The sequence below is a fragment of the Hyalella azteca genome, unplaced genomic scaffold (genome assembly GCF_000764305.2).
Source record: "Hyalella azteca isolate HAZT.00-mixed unplaced genomic scaffold, Hazt_2.0.2 contig5981, whole genome shotgun sequence".
Classification (NCBI taxonomy): domain Eukaryota; kingdom Metazoa; phylum Arthropoda; class Malacostraca; order Amphipoda; family Hyalellidae; genus Hyalella; species Hyalella azteca.
In genome coordinates, this window is record NW_025936154.1 from 46,307 (window position 1) to 66,293 (window position 19,987).

At 37.2% G+C, this 19,987-nt stretch overlaps 2 protein-coding genes across 2 annotated transcripts; both read left to right on the top strand.

Moving 5' to 3' along the window:
* The first annotated feature begins 2,959 nt into the window (after positions 1-2,959).
* LOC108665656 (putative nuclease HARBI1) lies at positions 2,960-5,320 on the top strand. Its single transcript, XM_018152431.2, has 3 exons — positions 2,960-3,647; positions 4,174-4,335; positions 4,562-5,320. The coding sequence occupies exons 1-3, from the start codon at positions 3,122-3,124 to the stop codon at positions 4,672-4,674; spliced, it is 801 nt and encodes a 266-aa protein (XP_018007920.1). The 5' UTR covers positions 2,960-3,121; the 3' UTR covers positions 4,675-5,320.
* Positions 5,321-10,035: 4,715 nt separating this feature from the next.
* LOC108665657 (glucoside xylosyltransferase 2) lies at positions 10,036-17,447 on the top strand. Its single transcript, XM_018152432.2, has 5 exons — positions 10,036-10,158; positions 12,279-12,615; positions 12,995-13,162; positions 15,983-16,180; positions 16,982-17,447. The coding sequence occupies exons 1-5, from the start codon at positions 10,064-10,066 to the stop codon at positions 17,177-17,179; spliced, it is 996 nt and encodes a 331-aa protein (XP_018007921.1). The 5' UTR covers positions 10,036-10,063; the 3' UTR covers positions 17,180-17,447.
* Positions 17,448-19,987: the final 2,540 nt, after the last annotated feature.

Here is a 19,987-nt window from a genome sequence, read left to right on the forward strand (position 1 = left end):
TTGACCTTCAATATGCTTAGAAAATTTCAACTCATTATCGATATTAACTCCTAAATCTTTTTCCATTGTCGACTTCGACATCATCACTCTGTCGTTGCAACCGTGTCTTCTCATACTGTAATCTTGCTGTTCATTATTCTTGCCAAGGTGAATTACTTGACATTTGTCAGCGATAAAACGCAGCTGCCACTTATCAGCCCAGTCAACCAGCCTGTCAAGATCACCTTGTAACTGTACTTTTTGCGACGTATTCTTCACTGTATTATAAATTTTTGTATCGTCAGCATACATCGAGCACACGCTAGACACAGTTTCTGGCAGATCGTTTATAAACGAATAAACAACGAATAAAACAGGCCGAGAACTGAAGCCCACTCTGATTCGGACCGATTAATACTGACACGTTGTCGTCTCCCTACTAGAAAATCTCTGATCCATTTGAGCACATTGCTGTCAATTCCCAAAGACTGCAATTTCCGCAATAGCCGCTCATGTGCAGGGGCACTGTCAAATGTCTTGGCAAAATCGAGGTACACTGCATCTACTGGCTCCCTTTCGTCCAGCAGGCAGGTCCATTCGTTCAGAGGAGACAAGAGGTTAGTGGTGCAGGATCTCCCGGCAATAAAGCCATGTTGACAGTCTGATAGGAGGTTATTGGCAGTCAAATGATCTATCAATCGATCCCTCACAACAGATTCCATTACCTTGCAAACGACACTTGTGAGACTGACAGGGCGATAGTTGCCCGGGCAGCTTTTGTCACCTTTTTTGAAAAATGGTGTCACTTGAGCTTCTTTCCAGTCAGTCGGCAAGATCCATTCGTTCAAATTTTCTCGAAAAAATGACATCAAAGGGCCGGCTAGGACAGTTGCTAACTCTTTGAGTAATCTGGGGTGGAAGCCGTCTGGTACACATGACTTGTTTGGATTTACAGCGATAAGGCGCTTGAGAACCTCTTCTTCTTATATTTCAAAAATTGTTAATTAAGAGCCGACTGGGTGCTCCTCAATAGCTGGAATACTGTTCCAGTCCTCTTCAAAGAATACGCTACTGAAAAACTGATTAAGACCGTTAGCCTTGCCCTCATCAGAGAATATAATTCGTTGATCTACTTTCAAAGCAGAAATACCGTCCTTTATCATGCACTTCGAGCTAGCGTACAAAAAGAAAGCTCTCGGATTCTTTTTTGCATTTCTAGCAATATTTTTTCGAGGGGTTTTACTGCGGTGCAACAGCTTTCTTTAGCTTAATTTCAAGCTCTTGCGTATAGGTTATAGTTAGCATCGCTACGAGTCTGTAAATAACGCTGGCAGGCTTCCTTCTTTGTTTTCAGCTTAGCTAGAACTGTACTGTTCGTCCACTGAGTATTTTTGGCTCCACCAAGCTTAATTTTAGGTACACACGAATCAACTGCAGACATACTGTAACTGTGTCCTTGGGAAATGACGATGACTCAGCCACATTCATGTTCTTAATACAGTTCGAAATATTCACTGCATTCACTGCTTCACGGAGTTTATCATAGTCGCCTTTCGCAAAATTCAAACGCTCACGCTTCCGACTCGTATTTTCTGTACAGCACTTTAGACTGAAAAACAATGATTGGTGATGGCTTTTAACCAATGGAGCCTCGTGACGAAGCTCATCTAACATTGATTCATCACTAGTAAACACCAGGGGCCGTACTTTCAAAACATTCGTAGCGACTTAAGACAACGTAAGTCCGCTAAGTGCACGTAACCACATTAGTTGGTACCTTCAAAACATTTCCGCGCCGAGCTACGTCCGAGAAGTTGTGCACAACTTTACGCCGGATAAAAGGAGCCGTACGCACAACTCCTGAGATGGCGAAGCCGCCAAAGCAATTGGGAATCACTGATTTGCAAACTGCATAGTGAATTTTTTTTAATCAATTCCTCGCCAAGTCGAATTTTGTGCTATTACTATTAATGAATCAATTTTATTAGTATCGACTATTCAGTGTTGGGCTCGGGGGGGGAAGGCCAACCTCAATCTTTAATCGTGATAAATAAGCAAAGTTCCAAGGCTAAATTTCCAGTGAATATTGTGACATTACCAATTGCCATACATTAAATTTTCATTATTTATTGAATGTAATGACCACTCGAATAAAAAATTGGCCTATCAATCATTGTTCCTAACTTTTATGATTTTTTTTTCCTGAGGCTTCAATTTGAGTGTGAAGAAGGCTAGCCGCTAGAGTAGATGCAGACAGATCTCTACTACTTTAGTCTACTTATAATTTCAAATTGTGATGAAAATCTAGGAGGCTAGGTGAATCTCTTGTATCATCAGTATTTATTAGATATATTCATCTTCACTTCATCTAAACTATACCAATAATACCATGGATGTGGAACTGGGAACATAAGATAAGGCTATCAATGAATGAGATTTGCTCTTTGTTATGGCATTTTGATCAAGCTGAATATTCTATTTTACATTAAGTACATTTACTAAGTTTACATTAAGTCTGATAGTCAGAGATTGTTGTGATTTGTCAAATTTGACATGTTCTTACCAAATACCAGTACCAATATATTTTTCTATATCACCTATAATTCTATAAAATGAACTTTTTTAACATGTAGTTTCTGGGTGCTGGGCAAAACTTTCTAATATTTTAAATAGGTGTCCATGATTATTGAATACCACTTTGAGTTCAAGTGAATAATTTTTCTGGATCCATTAGTTAATGCTCCTATAAACCAAAAGCAGGCAGGCAAAAGAAGATGATAAAAAAAATACATTTCTTGAGGTAGAAGTCACACACTATTTGAACTAAATAAATTTAGATTTATGAGTTTCAAATTATCATATAGCAGTTTGTTAGAGTATGCCAATATTTCAGTGTGCACATTCTTCCAAAATTTTGCATACTATTTGTATTTCATTTGTACTATTTGTATTTCATTATCTGCATCCATTTCCCACAGATCATTATTCTAAATTATCCTCAATTATGGAGATTTTTTTGGCATATGAGTATCAACAAGCCTTAAGAAGAGAGAGGGTGTACTGAGACCAATTAGATTTATTGCAAGTGAGTGATGAAGAACTTATCAAGAATTATAGGTTTCCCCGTCATGAGATCATCAATATGATTCAAGAATTTGAGCCGCAGCTAAAGAGAAACACCTCAAGATCTCATGCTATATCTGTATGCACCCAAATTTTAGTTGCTCTTCGTTTCTATGCAAGTGGGTCTTTTCAGAATATTGTTGCTGACAGCAGTGGCCTTTCACAACAAAGCGTGAGCAAAATAATCACATCTGTGTCAAACATTCTAGCAGAAAGAGCTAGAAATGAAATCAAAATGCCTGCTGATATACTTCAGCTCCAGCAGACAATGAGAGATTTTCACGCAATTGCTGGCTTTCCAAGAGTCATTGGAGCCATAGATGGTTCTCATATACCAATCAAGGCACCTACTGAAGATGAAGAAATCTATGTGAACAGGAAGAAATTCCATTCAATCAATATTCAAGTGGTATGTGATGCTCAGAGAGTAATTATCAACTATGATGTCAAGTACCCTGGCAGCACACATGATGCTTACATCTGGAACCGCAGCACACTCCGAACAAGATTTCAACATGGTGAATTCAGAGATGGAATACTTTTGGGTAAGTCGAATTCATATTCTGTATTATATAGTAAATAATCATTTAATCTAATACTTGAATATTAATTTTAACACAAGCTGGTTTGAGCTAGTGTTGCTACAGTTTTAAAAAGTGTGAAAGTGAACTTTTTATGATGAAATTCTGTGCTCTAAAGGCATTTATACTTATTTTGAGTGGCATTTTTGGCATGTGAATTCTTTTATATAAAAGAATAAAAAATTTTTTCCTGCTATGGAAATTATTATTAATTACATATAGACATTAAAACCAAATAGAACCACCAACAGTCCATTTTCTCTGTGTCAAAAGCATAAATTCATGCTCATTTGAGCTAATTCACCAATTGAAATTAATTCATTTGTGATTTTATGCTGTGTTTCCTGAAAAAAATATATTTAAATATTATTTTTGAATGCATTTTGGTTACCTCTTAATGAATTTGAAAATTTCTGCATGAAAAAAAAAACTTTGAACAAGCAAATCATTTGTTAGGTACATATGATTTGCTTTGTGTTATTCTTTACAGGAGACAGTGGTTATCCCCTTGAACCATCATTGATGACACCATTTGCAAACCCTGCATCGCCAGCTGAGGAAGAGTTTAATAGGTGTCACACCAGAACCCGAACAATCATTGAACAAACATTTGGAGTCTTGAAGTCCAGATTTAGGTGTCTGCACAAATCAGGTAAGTATCCATTAATTGCAATTTAATTTAAAAAATGCTATGACATTTTGAATGACCATTAAACCTTGTGAAATATAATAACCTTTAGAACATGCCTACCTAAACAATATGTTAAGGTATAGGATCATCATTTACATTTCCTACCCAAGTCTAAAAATCTTTATTTGTGCTGCATACCTTGAGTAGGTATCTAATAATCAGCTGTCCTCCCTATATACCCCATCAGGAGGAAACCTTCAATATGATCCTCTAAAATGTGCCAAGATTACTGCAGCCTGTTTGCTACTCCATAACCGATGCATCAAGCGAAGAATCTGTTGTAAGCGAAAGCCGAGGTAACTCAACATGAGCTTTATTCAACAAGAACGCAACATCCTGGAACAAAATAACACTACTATAAAACAGGAAAACGGTAACGTAATAAGAATATATTCATATGTGAAGGTCTTACACATAACGAAACTATTTACAGATTACTTACAAGGAGAACAGTAGTTGTAGGTCTTGAACGTACAAGAGCCGAGTCAATGCTAACAATGGTCATTAGTTCTAGAGCGAAGTTACTTACTAATAGGAACTATAGTACGGAATACTAGGTACATGCGGGCGCTACAACAGTAATTTCATGACATTCTTCCCGCCTGAAAAATGTAAGCCAAATGTAGTCGGTTTATTATGGACACATGAACGAATTGATCATATTGCGAAGCAGGATACATAGGAGAACAATCAAACTACAGTAAAGGCAAACGAAACAGGATATACGTCCGCCAACGAAGCTAGTTATTCAAAACCGTATCGCTTTGGAGGCTTGGACGGACGAGAAGATCTCCTTAAAGTTACCGAGGGTACCGATTGTTCATTTCCTTCGACTGAATCTGTTACAGTTGGGACCACCTCTCCTTCAGAATCCCTCTTGATGCGGTCCGCTTCTGGGGAAGCATTCTCTGTCGACGTTTCGGGTTCTTGCAAATCTGGCTGTGTACTTTGTGGACATGGAGAAAAAAATTCGAATTGATATCTTTTAACTTAGGTTAAGAATTGAATCAGGGAACCAGTATCAATGACATATTTTTCAATATGAAAAATGCACAGATGGTGAAAGGTTTCTCTGTATGTATATGTTTTTGTGTGCATTATTTCTTTTTGAACATAACCACCTACCAATCAGTTTAAGTTGAAATATAAGGATTATTATAGAATTAAAGACTATGTTTGAAGTCATGCAGGAAAAAAGCTATGTGGTTTTTGGAAATGAAGGGATATTTATTAATTAATTTTATTTGCATATAGGATTTGAGGCAAATGGATATGAGAAAATGCAAAATTATTTAGGCTCTGGCAGTTTTTGGCTCATTCTAGGATGGGTTTTGCTATGCTCTTCTTTTTTGGGTAGAGACTAGAAAAGTAATTTTTGCAAGGGAATATCAAGAAATGTAGAATTATATATTGGCTTTCAGTGAACATGAAAGGATTGAAATGAACCCTGCTGTCAATAAAATCATCTCTCTTTGCAAATCCAAACTTTACCATTAAAATGATGAATAGAAATTAAAGTACAGCCTGTAAATTCACTTTGGTGCTTGGAATTCATTATAGATATATATATAAATTATAAAAATGGGCAATAGATATTTATAGGTAGGTAAAAAGTTGGTAATTGAAATGAGCATTAAATGACCCAAGAAAAACACTTACCAGTTGTTCCAGTATATTTATTTTCTACTGCCACTTTCTTCTTCAAATGTGTTCTCAAGTCGTAAAACTTTTTGCGTACTTCAGCCACATCTCTCTTCACAATTGATACACAGTTTACACTATCAGCCACTGCTTGCCACTGCATCAGCTTAACTTTTGCGGTTATATTCTCATTAAACTTGCCCAAGAGAATCTCTTTCCTTTCAAAAACTGCAGTTACTATTGCCAAAATTTCATCATCACTGAAATTTGGTCGTCTTCTTTTTTGGTCCATTTTTCAAACTTCAAACCTGTCCCTTGAAATTCACACTTTTAATTTTAAATTTGGTTTATTTTTATCAAGAATTGTCAATGATTCAAGTGTTTTGCCCAAAGTTTAAGCTAATAACTTTTCTAGATTAAACTATGTTATTGCAATTTAGCCTGTGAATTCTGCGAGAATAGTTCAAGTTGATTTAATCATTGAGAAACGTTGCACACGAGTAATTCACTCATTGCATATAATAAACTATCAGTTGAAATAAAAATTAATATTAGAAATTTTGAAAATGCATTAATTATAATAAAAATTATAATAAATCATAATACTTTATCTGCTAAAAACATATTTTTAAAAATTATGGTTATAAAGTAAACTTTCATCTATAAGACATAGGTAACTACTTAGCAGCTTTGCAGGAAATTTTGCAGCCAGGCTGCCAGCAGCCTGCATCTACACTGCTACAGCACTAAACTTGCTACAATGCTACTCATCAATAACTACCATATAAAACTTTTCAATCATAATTTGTAAGGTTCAATCGCCACATACAAACTAATTAGAATTTGCTAATAATGCAAAAAAGTTTTGGCATTGGTTTTGTTCTGTTAATGATGCAGTAGCAAAGTTTAGTTGGTGTAAAAAAAAACAAGTTATTTGCCACTTCGTTATGTCTATATTATTTTCAATCTACAGAGTACAGATAAGAATAACATATTATTTTAGTGGAAAAGTATATACTTTTTATTTTAAACCAAGTTAAAAAAAATCACTTTTTCCACATACATTGCTTGCGGTTGCAGATTAAATAAACCATTTAGTATCAAGAAAACACTTTTGCAATGCTGATAGCTGCTTAGAAATTTTTGGAACTAATTTTCAAACCTAATTAGTACATGAAATAAATCCAATTCTTAGTCATGAGCAAATTATCTGTGGTCAAAACTCGCAAGTCACAAATCACAAGTGTCAAGTGATACGCAGTAACTAGGCAAGGCAACCTGTCCCTCTCATGTGGATCTTCAGAAAATTATAGTTAGACACTAGACAGTTCATAAAGTAAAAGTCACATGAAAATTATTATTTCGCTATGCAACCAAGGGATTCATCGATGCTAAATTTGAGCAATGTTGTCAAAATGTTACTACAAGTGATAAAAATTGTGAAATCACGATACACCGATGATGCACGTAAGACGACTAAAAAGTAAACAAAACCGAGCACGCTGATTGGCTACTTGCCGGAGCGTTTCGAAAGTACCAACTTAGTTACGTATTGCGTACAAAAGTTTTGAAAGTGCCAAAAATAGCTGTGCGTACGCATGACGTAACTTCTTGTACGTAAGCATAAGAAGTTACGTTCACTTAGCGATGTTTTGAAAGTACCTGCCCAGCCATTGATGACATGAGCTAAAGGCTGATGAATTTATGGAAGGCTTTTCAGCCCACAGGCCTCGTAGTCGTCGTATAAATCATTGCAGCCCCGACGTATCAAATGTTTTATCGATCATCATAACTTACTGCCAATCCAAAGCCAACGCTCGGCTTATATTTCTTTATAAATCATTACGAAATCGTGTCGGTGTCACAGAAAGTTTGATAACGAAGTTACATATTTGTATTTGTAATAAAAAATTTAAAACGTTTAAAATTTTTTTCTCAGGCTAACGAACGATCAGAAATCTATGCTAAGTAGTTGAATGAATTTGGGTCAAAATTCAGAACAGTATTCATTAGTTAATTCATCAATTGGATCAATGGAGAATTTATTTTTCAATTAAAAGTTGTTGATCCATCATTCCATCAATTCAAAGTCGGGATATGGTATTGCGCTTCATATATAGTGAATATAGCAAAATTATTAGGTTATGTTATATTATATCATATTAAATTATATTATATTATACCATATTATATTTTATTATATTATAATGCGCTAAATGATGCTCGATTACGGTGAAGTATGTTATTTAAAAGCATCAAGGTTCCAACGCAAATTCAGCCGAGGTTGCCCTGTGTCGATCGGTCGCTTATGACAGAGAACGAGTGTTGTAACAATTTTTTCCAGGATTAATTAATGCTTCCCAAAAACCTCATGACCAGCGGTGACTGCTATTCCTTCACTAAAAATTTTAGATCAAGAGACTAATCATTATTTAGCGAAGTGTATCAACGTTATCTTTGGATGCGCGTCGGGTATTTTAGCTACAGCCGTGGAGGAGAAATTAATTGGCAAGTCAGCTAATAAGCATCCCTCATATCAGTTTCGGTCAATTTATAACTTTACTGACGTTTGTCTTTAGAATAAGAATTTGTGCTCCAATTTTGAATTCATTATTGTTTCACTACTGCTTCTGTAATGGACGGCGGAGGCAAAAAATTTCGCGAGCTCTCGAGCAATAATAGAACTCAAAACAAGGCGTATCAATATGATATGGGAATGTCAAGAAGGTTCTTATATACGGTTGAGCAATATTTTATGCAGTTGTTATATGCGAACAGCCCCACCACTATGGATGAATTCTTCTTATTTAAAATCATTTCATATAATGGTTTTGCATATTCCCGCGAAAGTAATAAGATGATTCGAGACTTTAAATCGGATCTATTGATGTTGAGTTTCGCACATAAAAATAATACGGTTTTGTAATACGAGATAAAAAGGTAAACGTGGTATTCAACAATATGATGCAAGAATATTACATACAAAACAACAGACTATTTAGTCAGCTCATCATCGGAGGAACTTCGTAATTTTCGAATTACGAAGCAAGGAAACGAATAGCGAATTCCAAGATTATGTACGGTCGTGGGTCTATAAACGTTCAATCTACCGAATGATTTTGGCTCCTGACTACATCTCCTATTCCTCATAATATTATATAATCATAACTCCTTTAACCGATTTCCTCATAATTTCAACAATTTAACTCTTCATTCATTGCACAATACACTGGGCATTAAAAACCTCAAGTTAGTTGATTAGATATTAAATCGAATTTATCTTTATTTCTGAAAAGACCGCCTATCCATTTTGACAGTCATATGTTTTATTAACCTTACAAAAGTTATTTCTTTCCAGTGTCAACTTTGGCTTATGAAGTGGACGTGCTTTTTTGCCCCTATTGCGACCATAATGCTTATACGTCACGACTACGTGTTCTGGCGTCACAGCCCCAGGCCGGAGACCCAGACCGAGAGCCCTTAAACTTAGCCGCGATTGAAACGAGCCAATCTTGTTGAAAACCAATTTTACTTCAGCGCTACTGTTACCATGAAGAAGGGCAGTTTGCCGCGTTTTCAACGGAATTTCTCAATTAATGAACCCTTAAAATGCTTCCTAGTTGTTTTTCGATGCGCCGTTGCTGCCTCCCGACGAATTTCCTTGTTGCGTTCGTTAATTAAATGAACTTAGATATAGATCTTCCAAATCATAGATAGAGCTTCCCTCAGATGGAGCTTCCCTCAGATGAGCTTCCTAAAATGAACGCGAGATTTTTTGGATGCTCTATCTGCATTAAAACTATTCGTGGAAACTAAGAATTCAATGTGTTGAAATTCAATGATGAAGATATAAAGCCTTAAATCTTGAGTTTGTTTGTGATCATTGAACCCCATGTCAAATATCGAGGTGCTTTGAGTACACCAATTTATCCTTAGTGATAGTATACAGGATTTTTTTTAGATGAGAATTAAATTTCATTTCTAATAATAATTTTTATAATGCTAGACGATATACATGAATATCTCCCCAGATGGAAAAATCAATCAGATGAGAGTCTCCACCATGACCAAGTTTGAGACTCAAATGCGCCAGGCAATAGTCCTTATCAAGTCAGCTGTGGCCTTGAACCCGTCCACGGTCAGGTACATGAATGTAGCGGTGTCAAGATTTAACGTATCCATAAATCTGACGTGTGTGTGTTTGTGTATTTGTGTGCATGATATCGAGGCCAGCCGTGGCGGCTCACTTCAAGGCCACGTGGTTCAAGATATTGGTTGCAGTTATGACTTATATTGATTAGAGAAGGAAATTCGGATTCTTTTTTGAATAATGATAAGGGGCATGAAATTAAGGTTTCATCGAGATTGCATTTAGGAAAATAGCAAGATGAATAAATTTTTTACCAAACTTTTTAGCCTGGGTAGAATTTAAGGGGAAACGCTCCTTAAACCAACGCTCCGCCTATCAACAACCTCTTCGATGTTGTTGATAGAGAAGCCGATGAGTCCGCAGGAGGGAGGGAGTCAGACCGAGGCATTATACTAGTGGCGTGCCAAGCAGTGACCAGCGAGGCCGAGATGTAGGGTTTTAATGTAGTGGGCCAACGCTCTGCACGCCAGTACAATACACGAAAGGTCATCGAAGTGAAGGGCATCTTGAGAACGTATTTTTTATGATATCGGGACGGTGTCATAGGTTGAGCGAAGATTCAAGAGCAAAATTTTGCATCTGGCCGAACTACCAAATAGCGACGCACGCCAAATTGGAGAGACTAGACCAAAATTAGTAAATTGAAATTAGTCAATTGGTTAAACCAAAATTAGTCAATTGTATAATTAGAAGAGAAAGCCAGTCTTCTATAAATTTAATTAATTAATTAAATTGGAGCTTCGACTCAATTTCGTCAGGTTGATTAGACATCGAGCTGGTCTATTCGGCTGCGCTGCAAGTTCTAATGCAATTGTCCAGTGACGGATTAACAACCGGAGGAGGCACAGGGAAACACAGAAAAGATCTTAAGTGTGATTATGCAAGGTAAAGTAGAGACAAACGGGTGGAGAAATTCTGGAGTAAGTCTCCAGGACCCGTCCAGCGTGAAGCTCCGGGCTGACATCAGGCTGGACACTCGTTCAAGGGTGCTTGGATCCTCGGTTAGGTACTCGCGTGAAGTAGTAGTCACAGTAAGGCCCGTGCGCGGAATAGATTCATCGTAACTATGCGTCCTTTCGATGGCTCGGCTATGCTTAGTCTGCTTAAACTTGCTAGTCTTCTGTAGACTTCGTGTCGGAATTCGAGGGAACATTAGATCTTGCTCAAAGAACAGGTCCAATTGTGGTCGTTGGGTTGCTAAAAAAGTTCTTCTGGCGTTGGAGTTGAGCAATAGCTAGTGAATTGCGAGGTTGAAGGCTCTTTCGACGTGTGCCTCTATTTCATAATTCGGCCAGATGCAGACTCACATAATACGTTCTCACGATGCTCTTCTCTTCGATGGCCACCCGTATGGTGTACCCCCGCAAAGCACGTTGGCCCAATACACCAAAACCCCAGCTCTAGTTTGCTGGTCACTGTCTGACTCGCGCCCAAACACTCTGATCGAAGGCCCCAGCCTCTCTGACTCCCGGTCTCTCAGTGACCCAGTCTCCCGCCTGTGGACATACAGGGTACAGGCATATGCCTCAGAAACCCACAAATGGAACACTGCTCCTTAAGTTTACCCTAAGCTATTGAGTCTAACACATGATTTATTTATCTTCCTATTTTCCTAAGTGTAATCTCAAGAGAACCTGAATTCCCTACTTATCATCATTTAAAAAAAGCTGACTTTAATACTCTAATCAACGTAACGACCACGTGATTTGAGCAATTGTTCCGACATAAACGATCATGTAAGCTTCGTCATTGTGAATGAATTAACGCTCCTGTTTTGTAGCCTTGACTTTCGCCTGCAAAGCATATTTTTAAACACATGCGAGACATTTGGCTTAACATTTAAATTGTATTTAATGGAGAAAATCCTTAAAACTTTCTCGAATTGAGATTCATTGCGTCTTTTTAAATGTTTCTCTAGTTCGACAATATCCAAGAAATATAATCGGTCAACGCAATTTTAAACAGCTTTCGTCAAGTTGAGTGTAACTGGTAGCTGAGCATGATTTTATTGCTGAAGCTCATTTCACTATTTTTTCAGCTACGAGCTCACCAGTAAATCAAATGATGATATAATGAAATGATGCTTAGCTTAATAACACTTTTTCCTTATTAGGTTCGTCCTCTTGGGAAATGATGAAACTGTTCTACCTGCAATTGAAGAATACGTGTCAAATTGGCCAGATCGTTTTCGGAATCGTCTAAAGTTGAGTTATCGGCCTGTCATTATGCCAGAAGAATGGCATTTAATGGATTTCTACGAGAAATGTGTCACCGAAAAGTTGTTCCTGCCGTGGGTGCTGTCTGATTTTGACTCCGTCGTGTATCTGGATACCGACCACGTGTTCATGAGACCTCCGGAGCATCTGTTAGCGCACTTCAAAAACTTCGATGACACCCAAGTGCTTGGAGTCGCACCTGTAGATGGTTACTATTTGCAGTCCAATATAGAGGTAAAAACCACACAATCTAATAGTTAAGTACTTCAGAATAATGCCTGAAGATTCCTCAGAACAAGCAACATTCTCGATTCCTTGAAACAAACCATATTCTCCCACTGAATAATATTTGAAATGCATCAACTAGGCTTCCAAAAAGACAAATGTTAGATCAATTACTCAATATTGCGTATTACTCTTCTTGAAATATCAATATCTACTGAATATATGGACTAGTAATTCGAAACAGTTGTTGATTATGCGAGTTAGAAGAAAAAGATTAGGCATAAACTTGAAGGCGCCTTCGCAATATTTTAAAGCCATCATTAATGCTAAAAAATTTCAGGTTGGAACCTCGCATAGACCTCATTGCTAAAATATCTTACATGTGCAGATACCATACTACGGGAGGCAAGGCTTAAGCAGCGCGCTATTGCTAGCCAATCTTACAAGGTGGCGTGACCTGCCTGTCGACTGGCTGCCCATCGTGACAAGTGTGGCCAAAGTTTATAAGGACAGCATAGTGAGCGATCAAGATATATTTAACCTCGTTTTCAGTGAGGTATGAAAAATCATATTCAATATCTCTTTTTCCTCAACAAAGTAAGTACCAATTATAATTTCATTTTCTCATCGCTGAAGTTTCAGCTCTTCTGCCAACAGCGTTATATATGTTGCATATACAGCGCTCCACAACCCTAGTCTTAACTAATGCTACTAACACTTTAGTTCCCCCATAATGCCCCCACAGCCCTTTAGTCTACTTGCAGTTTAAAATGAGCCGCCACAAATTTTTTCTGCTGTGAACTCAGTCAAGATCCTAAATTTGCTTGAATAGATAACACTCGTCCGTGTATCGCGTATATTATCGAATCTGCTCCGTACTGTATATTTATTCGTCTCTTTATGAGTATTCAGCATGAATTGAAAGCAGCAACATGAGAAATGCTCGTTTAGAATATAAAGCTAAAATAGAAAATAGGCATTTTTACGCGTAACTGTGGAAACGACAACGTTAAAACCGGAACTGGGAGAGCTTGTGTCCTGTTTATGGGTTTCTAAGATAGGGATATAATGACCACATAATTTTAGTTTACCATCCGATACTGATACTTTGGTTATTTTTTTACAACACCTTGTATGCAGATTGCATTTAAGGGGAGCGTCTACCCTAAAATTGAAAATTTTCAATTTTTCGGTTTTTATACTCATTTTAAAACTGACATTCTGCCCTATCCAACGGTACCACTGCCATATCTGTACGTTGATTTATGATTTCACGACATTTCATGAAAGGGGGACGGGTGGGGGAGTTCTTTAAGTAATTAGATAGGAACTAATTAGCTGCTGAGCTCTTTAAATATAGTGTCTACTTTAGTTGTGCTGCAGTTACGTGTTTAGTCTCATCTTAAAGCTGACATTATGGCCTATCCAACGGTACCATTACCATCTCTGTACGTTGATTTGTACGTTCACGACACTTCATGAAAGGGGGGCGGGGGGAGAGTTCTTTCAGTAATTACGTAGGAGCTAATTCGCTGCCCAGCACTACAAATACAGTGTTTCTATGAGGTGTAGTTCAGTGTGCCTCCGGGCTTTGTAGGGAGAGGTGCGCATGTAGTCGCTCCCACCATCCTTGAGTGGAATCAAGCACCAGAAACGTTTAGTTTGGTATCTATGCTACATTGAGCGCCTATTGCAGTGCGCTCGGGACTTTGTCGCGCTCTCCTCAACATTCACACTTATTGTCACGGAAAACCTATCTCCTCCTAGAGTTTTGAAGCTACAACAATGACACATATATCATTCAATTTGCAAATAAACTATCTACAAAATGTTCATCCCGGTTTTTCTAGTTTCATTATAGTTTGAATTTTATTCTGCAAAAAGAGGGGGGTGGCGGGGGGAAAATCGAAAAATATCCGAACATTTTGGAAAAATGCCCCCCACTTCCACAAAAATTAAAATTTCAAAAAAAAGGGATGAACATTTTGTAGATGAAGACCTCACGCATCGAATGATATGTGTCTCGATGTTGTAGCTTGGAAATCCTAGGACTAGATTCATTTCTACAGTACCCCCTTTTATAGCCGTTTTCTAAGAATTTCACGTTTTCTTTCATTTTTTTTGAAAAATGTACACGAACAAAATGCGAGTTTTTTTCCATTTTACATATGTGTACCAAGTTTCAGAGTGATCCGACTGTAAATAGCCGAAATAATTTTTAGGGTAGACGCTCCCCTTAAATTTACAGCCCAAATTAGCATCATTAGCGGTAGGGAAAAAGGCTCTATACAGTTCATCAAATGCCAAAACATAACCTGATCAAAATTAATGCAGCCCCGCAATGAACTCTAGCATCGTCTTAAATCCCCCATTACAGCATCGTCTTAAATCCCCCATTACAGCATCGTCTCACATCCCCCATTGCAGCATCGACTTACATCCTCCATTACAGCATCGTCTTAAATCCCCCATTACAGCATCGTCTCACATCCCCCATTGCAGCATCGACTTACATCCTCCATTACAGCATCGTCTTACATCCCCCATTACAGCATCGTCTTACATCCTCCATTACAGCATCGTCTTACATCCCCCATTACAGCATCGTCTTACATCCCCCATTACATCCTTATCCCTCCATCCTCGTCTTTCATCCGTGATACTAAAGCAACCACTCCTACCACAGCTGTGTTCTGATGTGTTGTGCGCCTGGCGGCTTTTCGTTTTTGCCTCAAAGTAGTCACATAGATCTCTATTGTCAGTGAAAAACTTGGTTAAGTAGAAATTCCATCCAGTAGTTTCTTTTTCGCGGAATTCGGGGTGAAATTGAAAAATTTAATCTCTGCACAGTACATTCGACTATAGTACTATACATTCAAATATAAAATTACATTTATTCTGCATGACCGCAATAAAAAATGTGGACATCAATGCTCAACATCTAAAAGAACATTAATATCTCCATTTAATGATGAGATTACCAAAGAATTAATTAATATATTATAATAATTATCGAAACGATAATAATAGTTAAATTGTTAATTTATCAAGATTTATTGATAAGATATGATATAATAATCAGTTTATTAATAATAATTATTATATAATAGGAAATTTTAAACTAAATTATAATATTAATAATAACGATTTTGCATCAATTAATGCAAAAACATCAGCTATTTGGAAGGAGGACATCTAGTTGAATGCGTGGAAGAATGGGTATTTTACATATCAGATATTTAGGTGACAAAACTAAAAAAGCGTTCAATTTGTTCCGATCGTTCCTCAGCAGATAATATGTGATTGAAGGTCTGTGATTGGCTGGCGTAATTGCGAACTCGTAACTTTTTTTGATATTATGAATTTTTCTCGTCAGTTTCCAGACTACATCTACGACCTGAGCTGTGACTGGAGTGGCAGCATCGAGCAGTGCTTGTCAGTGAACTGGAACTGCAGCTCCATCGAACAAACAGGCTTTTCGTTGGTGCACGGTGCAAGATCAAGATTTTTTGCAGAAGACGTTTGGAGAATGAGAACTATTTCCTATGGATTGAAATACGTCATCCCTATGGAGGTATTTAATTTTTTCTGTGTTAAATTTAGGATGAAGAGTCATTTAGTTTAGATCAGAAGTAATTGCGTATAATTTTGTCTGATTATTTGGATGCCTTCACTGATAACAATGATTATATATACGCTATAGTTTATAGAGTAACACGCTTTGTTACCCCACCGCACGAGCAGAGAGCGGACGGATGACCCACTCACAGTTATAAGGTGCATCGATATTCAGACAAAATCTAAACTATTTCTCTGAGTGTTTATTTGTATATTTCACTTAGATCTTACAGACATTCTTAAGCCTAATAGAGGTGTCTATACAAGCATCCCACTGTATTTATCTCATATATTTGATTGTGGAAATAATTTTAGTGGCATGAGATTAATTACTAATATAATTTCTTAAATTCCATCTATGAAAAAGCTTGCACCCAGGAAAATAAGTATGTCACTATATGGGCCGAGTGCTAAGTAGCTGGTTTTTATAATGTGGCGCTGAGACGACGCTCTGATAGCGACTTATTTATTCAGCCGAATAGTTAGAAAACTCGCAAATTTTCAACATTTTTTCCGTAATACCTAGTGCGCGAGAAATTTTTTTTAGAATTTTTATTGAAAATTAGTAGAAATCTTCGAATACATTCTAAACTCTACATTGAACTTTCTGAAGTTTTCTTTTCATGTTTAAATTATTTCTGTATTTTAATTGCCTTCAATCAAGCTCCGCTATGGAGAATTGCATCTTATGAAGTATTCAAACTGAATTTAGGCTTCGTTTATATATGACTAATTACTTTCAATTGACTCCGCGCAGGAGATTTTCACTACATGGGAGAGGTACGACTTAACTGAGCCCTTGTCAGTATTACTTCAAACCTTGACCAAAAACCTCCACACACGGGAAGATGAACTGCGGAAAGCACAGGCGAGCCATAAAGAAAATCTGTTTTGCCTCTACAGTTTCGAGAAGCTCCTGAAACAATTGAACGATCTCGTGCAGATAAAAAAATAATACCAAATGTTGATCATATTAGTAGTCAAATTTGCCTAAGGCATCTTGGTCTTTTAAACGTATAATCCAAGAAAAAAATTTGGGTCAAACAAAATGAAAAATTTGATCTTACAAACGACGTTGAAACAGCGTATTTTCAACGCTGATTAAACCATACTTATTCGAACACAAGAGACGGTCTAAAAAGTTCTTAAATCCGTTTTCCAGTATTATAAGCATTTTGTTTATACAAGTGAAATGAATTAAAATCACCCATAAATCAAAGTGATTAATCCGTTTCATTCATTCGTTCCTTTTAGTCAAAACTTTGTTTTAAAGAGGCTTTCACTAGCTATAGAGTAATAGAAAAATACTCAAAAGAGCTTCCAGTTTGGCCAGGTTCCTTTTCTGATGCCTCACTGGTGCTTAGTTCTATGGTAGTCATCTGGATTTCTGGAGAAATAGAGCTTTGTTATAAAGTAGAAACAAATTCATGCAAAGAGCTCTAGAATTTTTCAAAATGGAAAATTGTTAGTATTATTGTGTGATAGTCTAAACTTACAATTCAAAAATTAACTCCAACGCATCATCGAATGTAGCACATCTATAAAATTTCAGCTCCGTGCAACATGAATACAAATTATCCGCATTTATGAATAATATGATTTATTCATCTATAATATATCATATAATATATTTTAGTTTACATATTCGAGTAAATTGAGTAACTAAAAATACTACTTTAATAAGACAATTGCACCATTACTTTTTGATAATTAAAAAAAATAATTTGTAAAAAATTTCACAGCAAGTAATTTTAAAATTAAATAAATTTTAATTAGTTGACGTTTGAGCAATTTTCTTGACAGTAGGTCACATGATGAATACTCCATGTTCTGTAGGTAGTCTTCAGGAACATCAATTGGTTCGCCAAAGAGATGATTTCTCCTGCGTTCGGCCAGTAACACATAATCGATTTAACGCGGCCCTTATTTCTGAATAACCAATGTTTAGGCACTACTTGTCACAATTGGTTTGTGAAATGAACAAACAAATAACAACATCACACAGCTATGAGGCACTGTTGCCAGTCTTTGAAGTGAACATAGCGGCCACAATGCATGTCTTAAGGTGCTTGTACACGGGGATAGTGCAGACGGCTAGTAAATCTGGCTAGTGTCGGGCTTGGTGACTATCCGGCAAGTAAGCCTGTACACACGAGGAGAGTATAAGGTGCCGCTATCTTCTCTTTCGCGCCCGCCAGTGCGTCATTAGAAGCCGTCGAGCGAGGTCTGCGAAGATGGTTAGTGGATCACCTTCAACAACTCGATTCTGTACGTCGTTTTTATACTATTTATTCTAGCCCTTGAAAATGCAGCGTCGGGAACAACTAAACCCTGACTAATAAGGTCTTCTTTCCGTTTCAAAATACTCGTTTCTCCCTTCATTTTGTTGGAGTAACCATCATGGAAAACATTATACTTTAATTCATATCTTTGGAATATTTCAAAAATAATTGAATATCGTATGGAATCCACTTAGTTTGTTTCTTCTTAGAAACATTATCGTTCAAACAAGCCATGATTCACTTGACCCAAGATACTTCGCAAGAGCGGCGCAGATGCTCTCACCATGGCTGCATCAGCGCTACTAGCCACTTCTCCAGCCAAGATATCAACACATCGTTGTCCCGCTCGACCGCATCTCGGGCACTTGCCGGCGCATGCCTCTGAAGCGGCTAAACCCCTATACACGAGGCTAGTAGCGTGGACAGTTCATGCGCCGGATGAACTAGCGGCTAGTACTATCCCTGTGTACAGGCACCTTTACTGTCTTACAGAGATACATAGCGGCCACAAGCCACAGTCTTATAGATGCTCCAGAGGCTGATAGACAAAAGTTCCAATGTCTAATGTTAGGTATTCTCTAGGTTTAGGGTAAGAACAGCTTCTACTTTATCGTCTGGCGTTAAGTTAGCAATGTCCCCATCATTTGATTCTAACTCACTGATACTTTCGCAGGAACCTGCTTCTCAACTTTCTGTATCACTCGACAGTTCACCATCACCTGCTATACGTTCATCAAAATTCTCATTGGTCGACGAACTAATCTCCTGGGTCACAACTAATGTTAGCACTAATAGATACACATTTCACAGGGTTCATCTGCAGATTTATGAACGATTGACTGCAGATTGATTGAAGTTTTCGTTTCTCCATTGCACGGGAACTTGAACTCAGCGGCACCTTAAACACCAAGAGAAGGAAATGTGCGACGTTGCAAGGCTATTTTTCCGGGAACGCAGAATTTTACCCGATTCCAAGAAATTTACACTTGAAATATTACTCATTTAATTGATCATATGCTCTGTAGTTTCATGGAAAATCATTAAATCGGATTTCCAAAATGTAATTGATGATGCGACGCGCTTTTGACTCAATTATTATTTGATTTGAACTGGTTTGATTAAATAATTGGGATTTAGGGGAACTTCAAAAATAAGCTTTTTTTACCCCAGACCGTTGCAAATTCGTTTCTTAATCTTCAAGATGAAAACACAGTAACAATGTTAGAATTGGTAGCATAATTTTGAGATAATTGGTCAATCAATGTTAGACAATTAATAAAGTTGCTACACAATTGAAGTCATAAGTTCTATCAGATCATTAACGATCTATAATTCGCGCTCGGGTACAAAAAATGCAGCAAAAACGATTACCCAAAGGCACCAGCATACATGCCGTCCACTATCGGCAATGTATCTTAGATAATTAGCATAATATATATTTACATATATTGAGTATTTGAAGTTTGACACCTCCATATCTT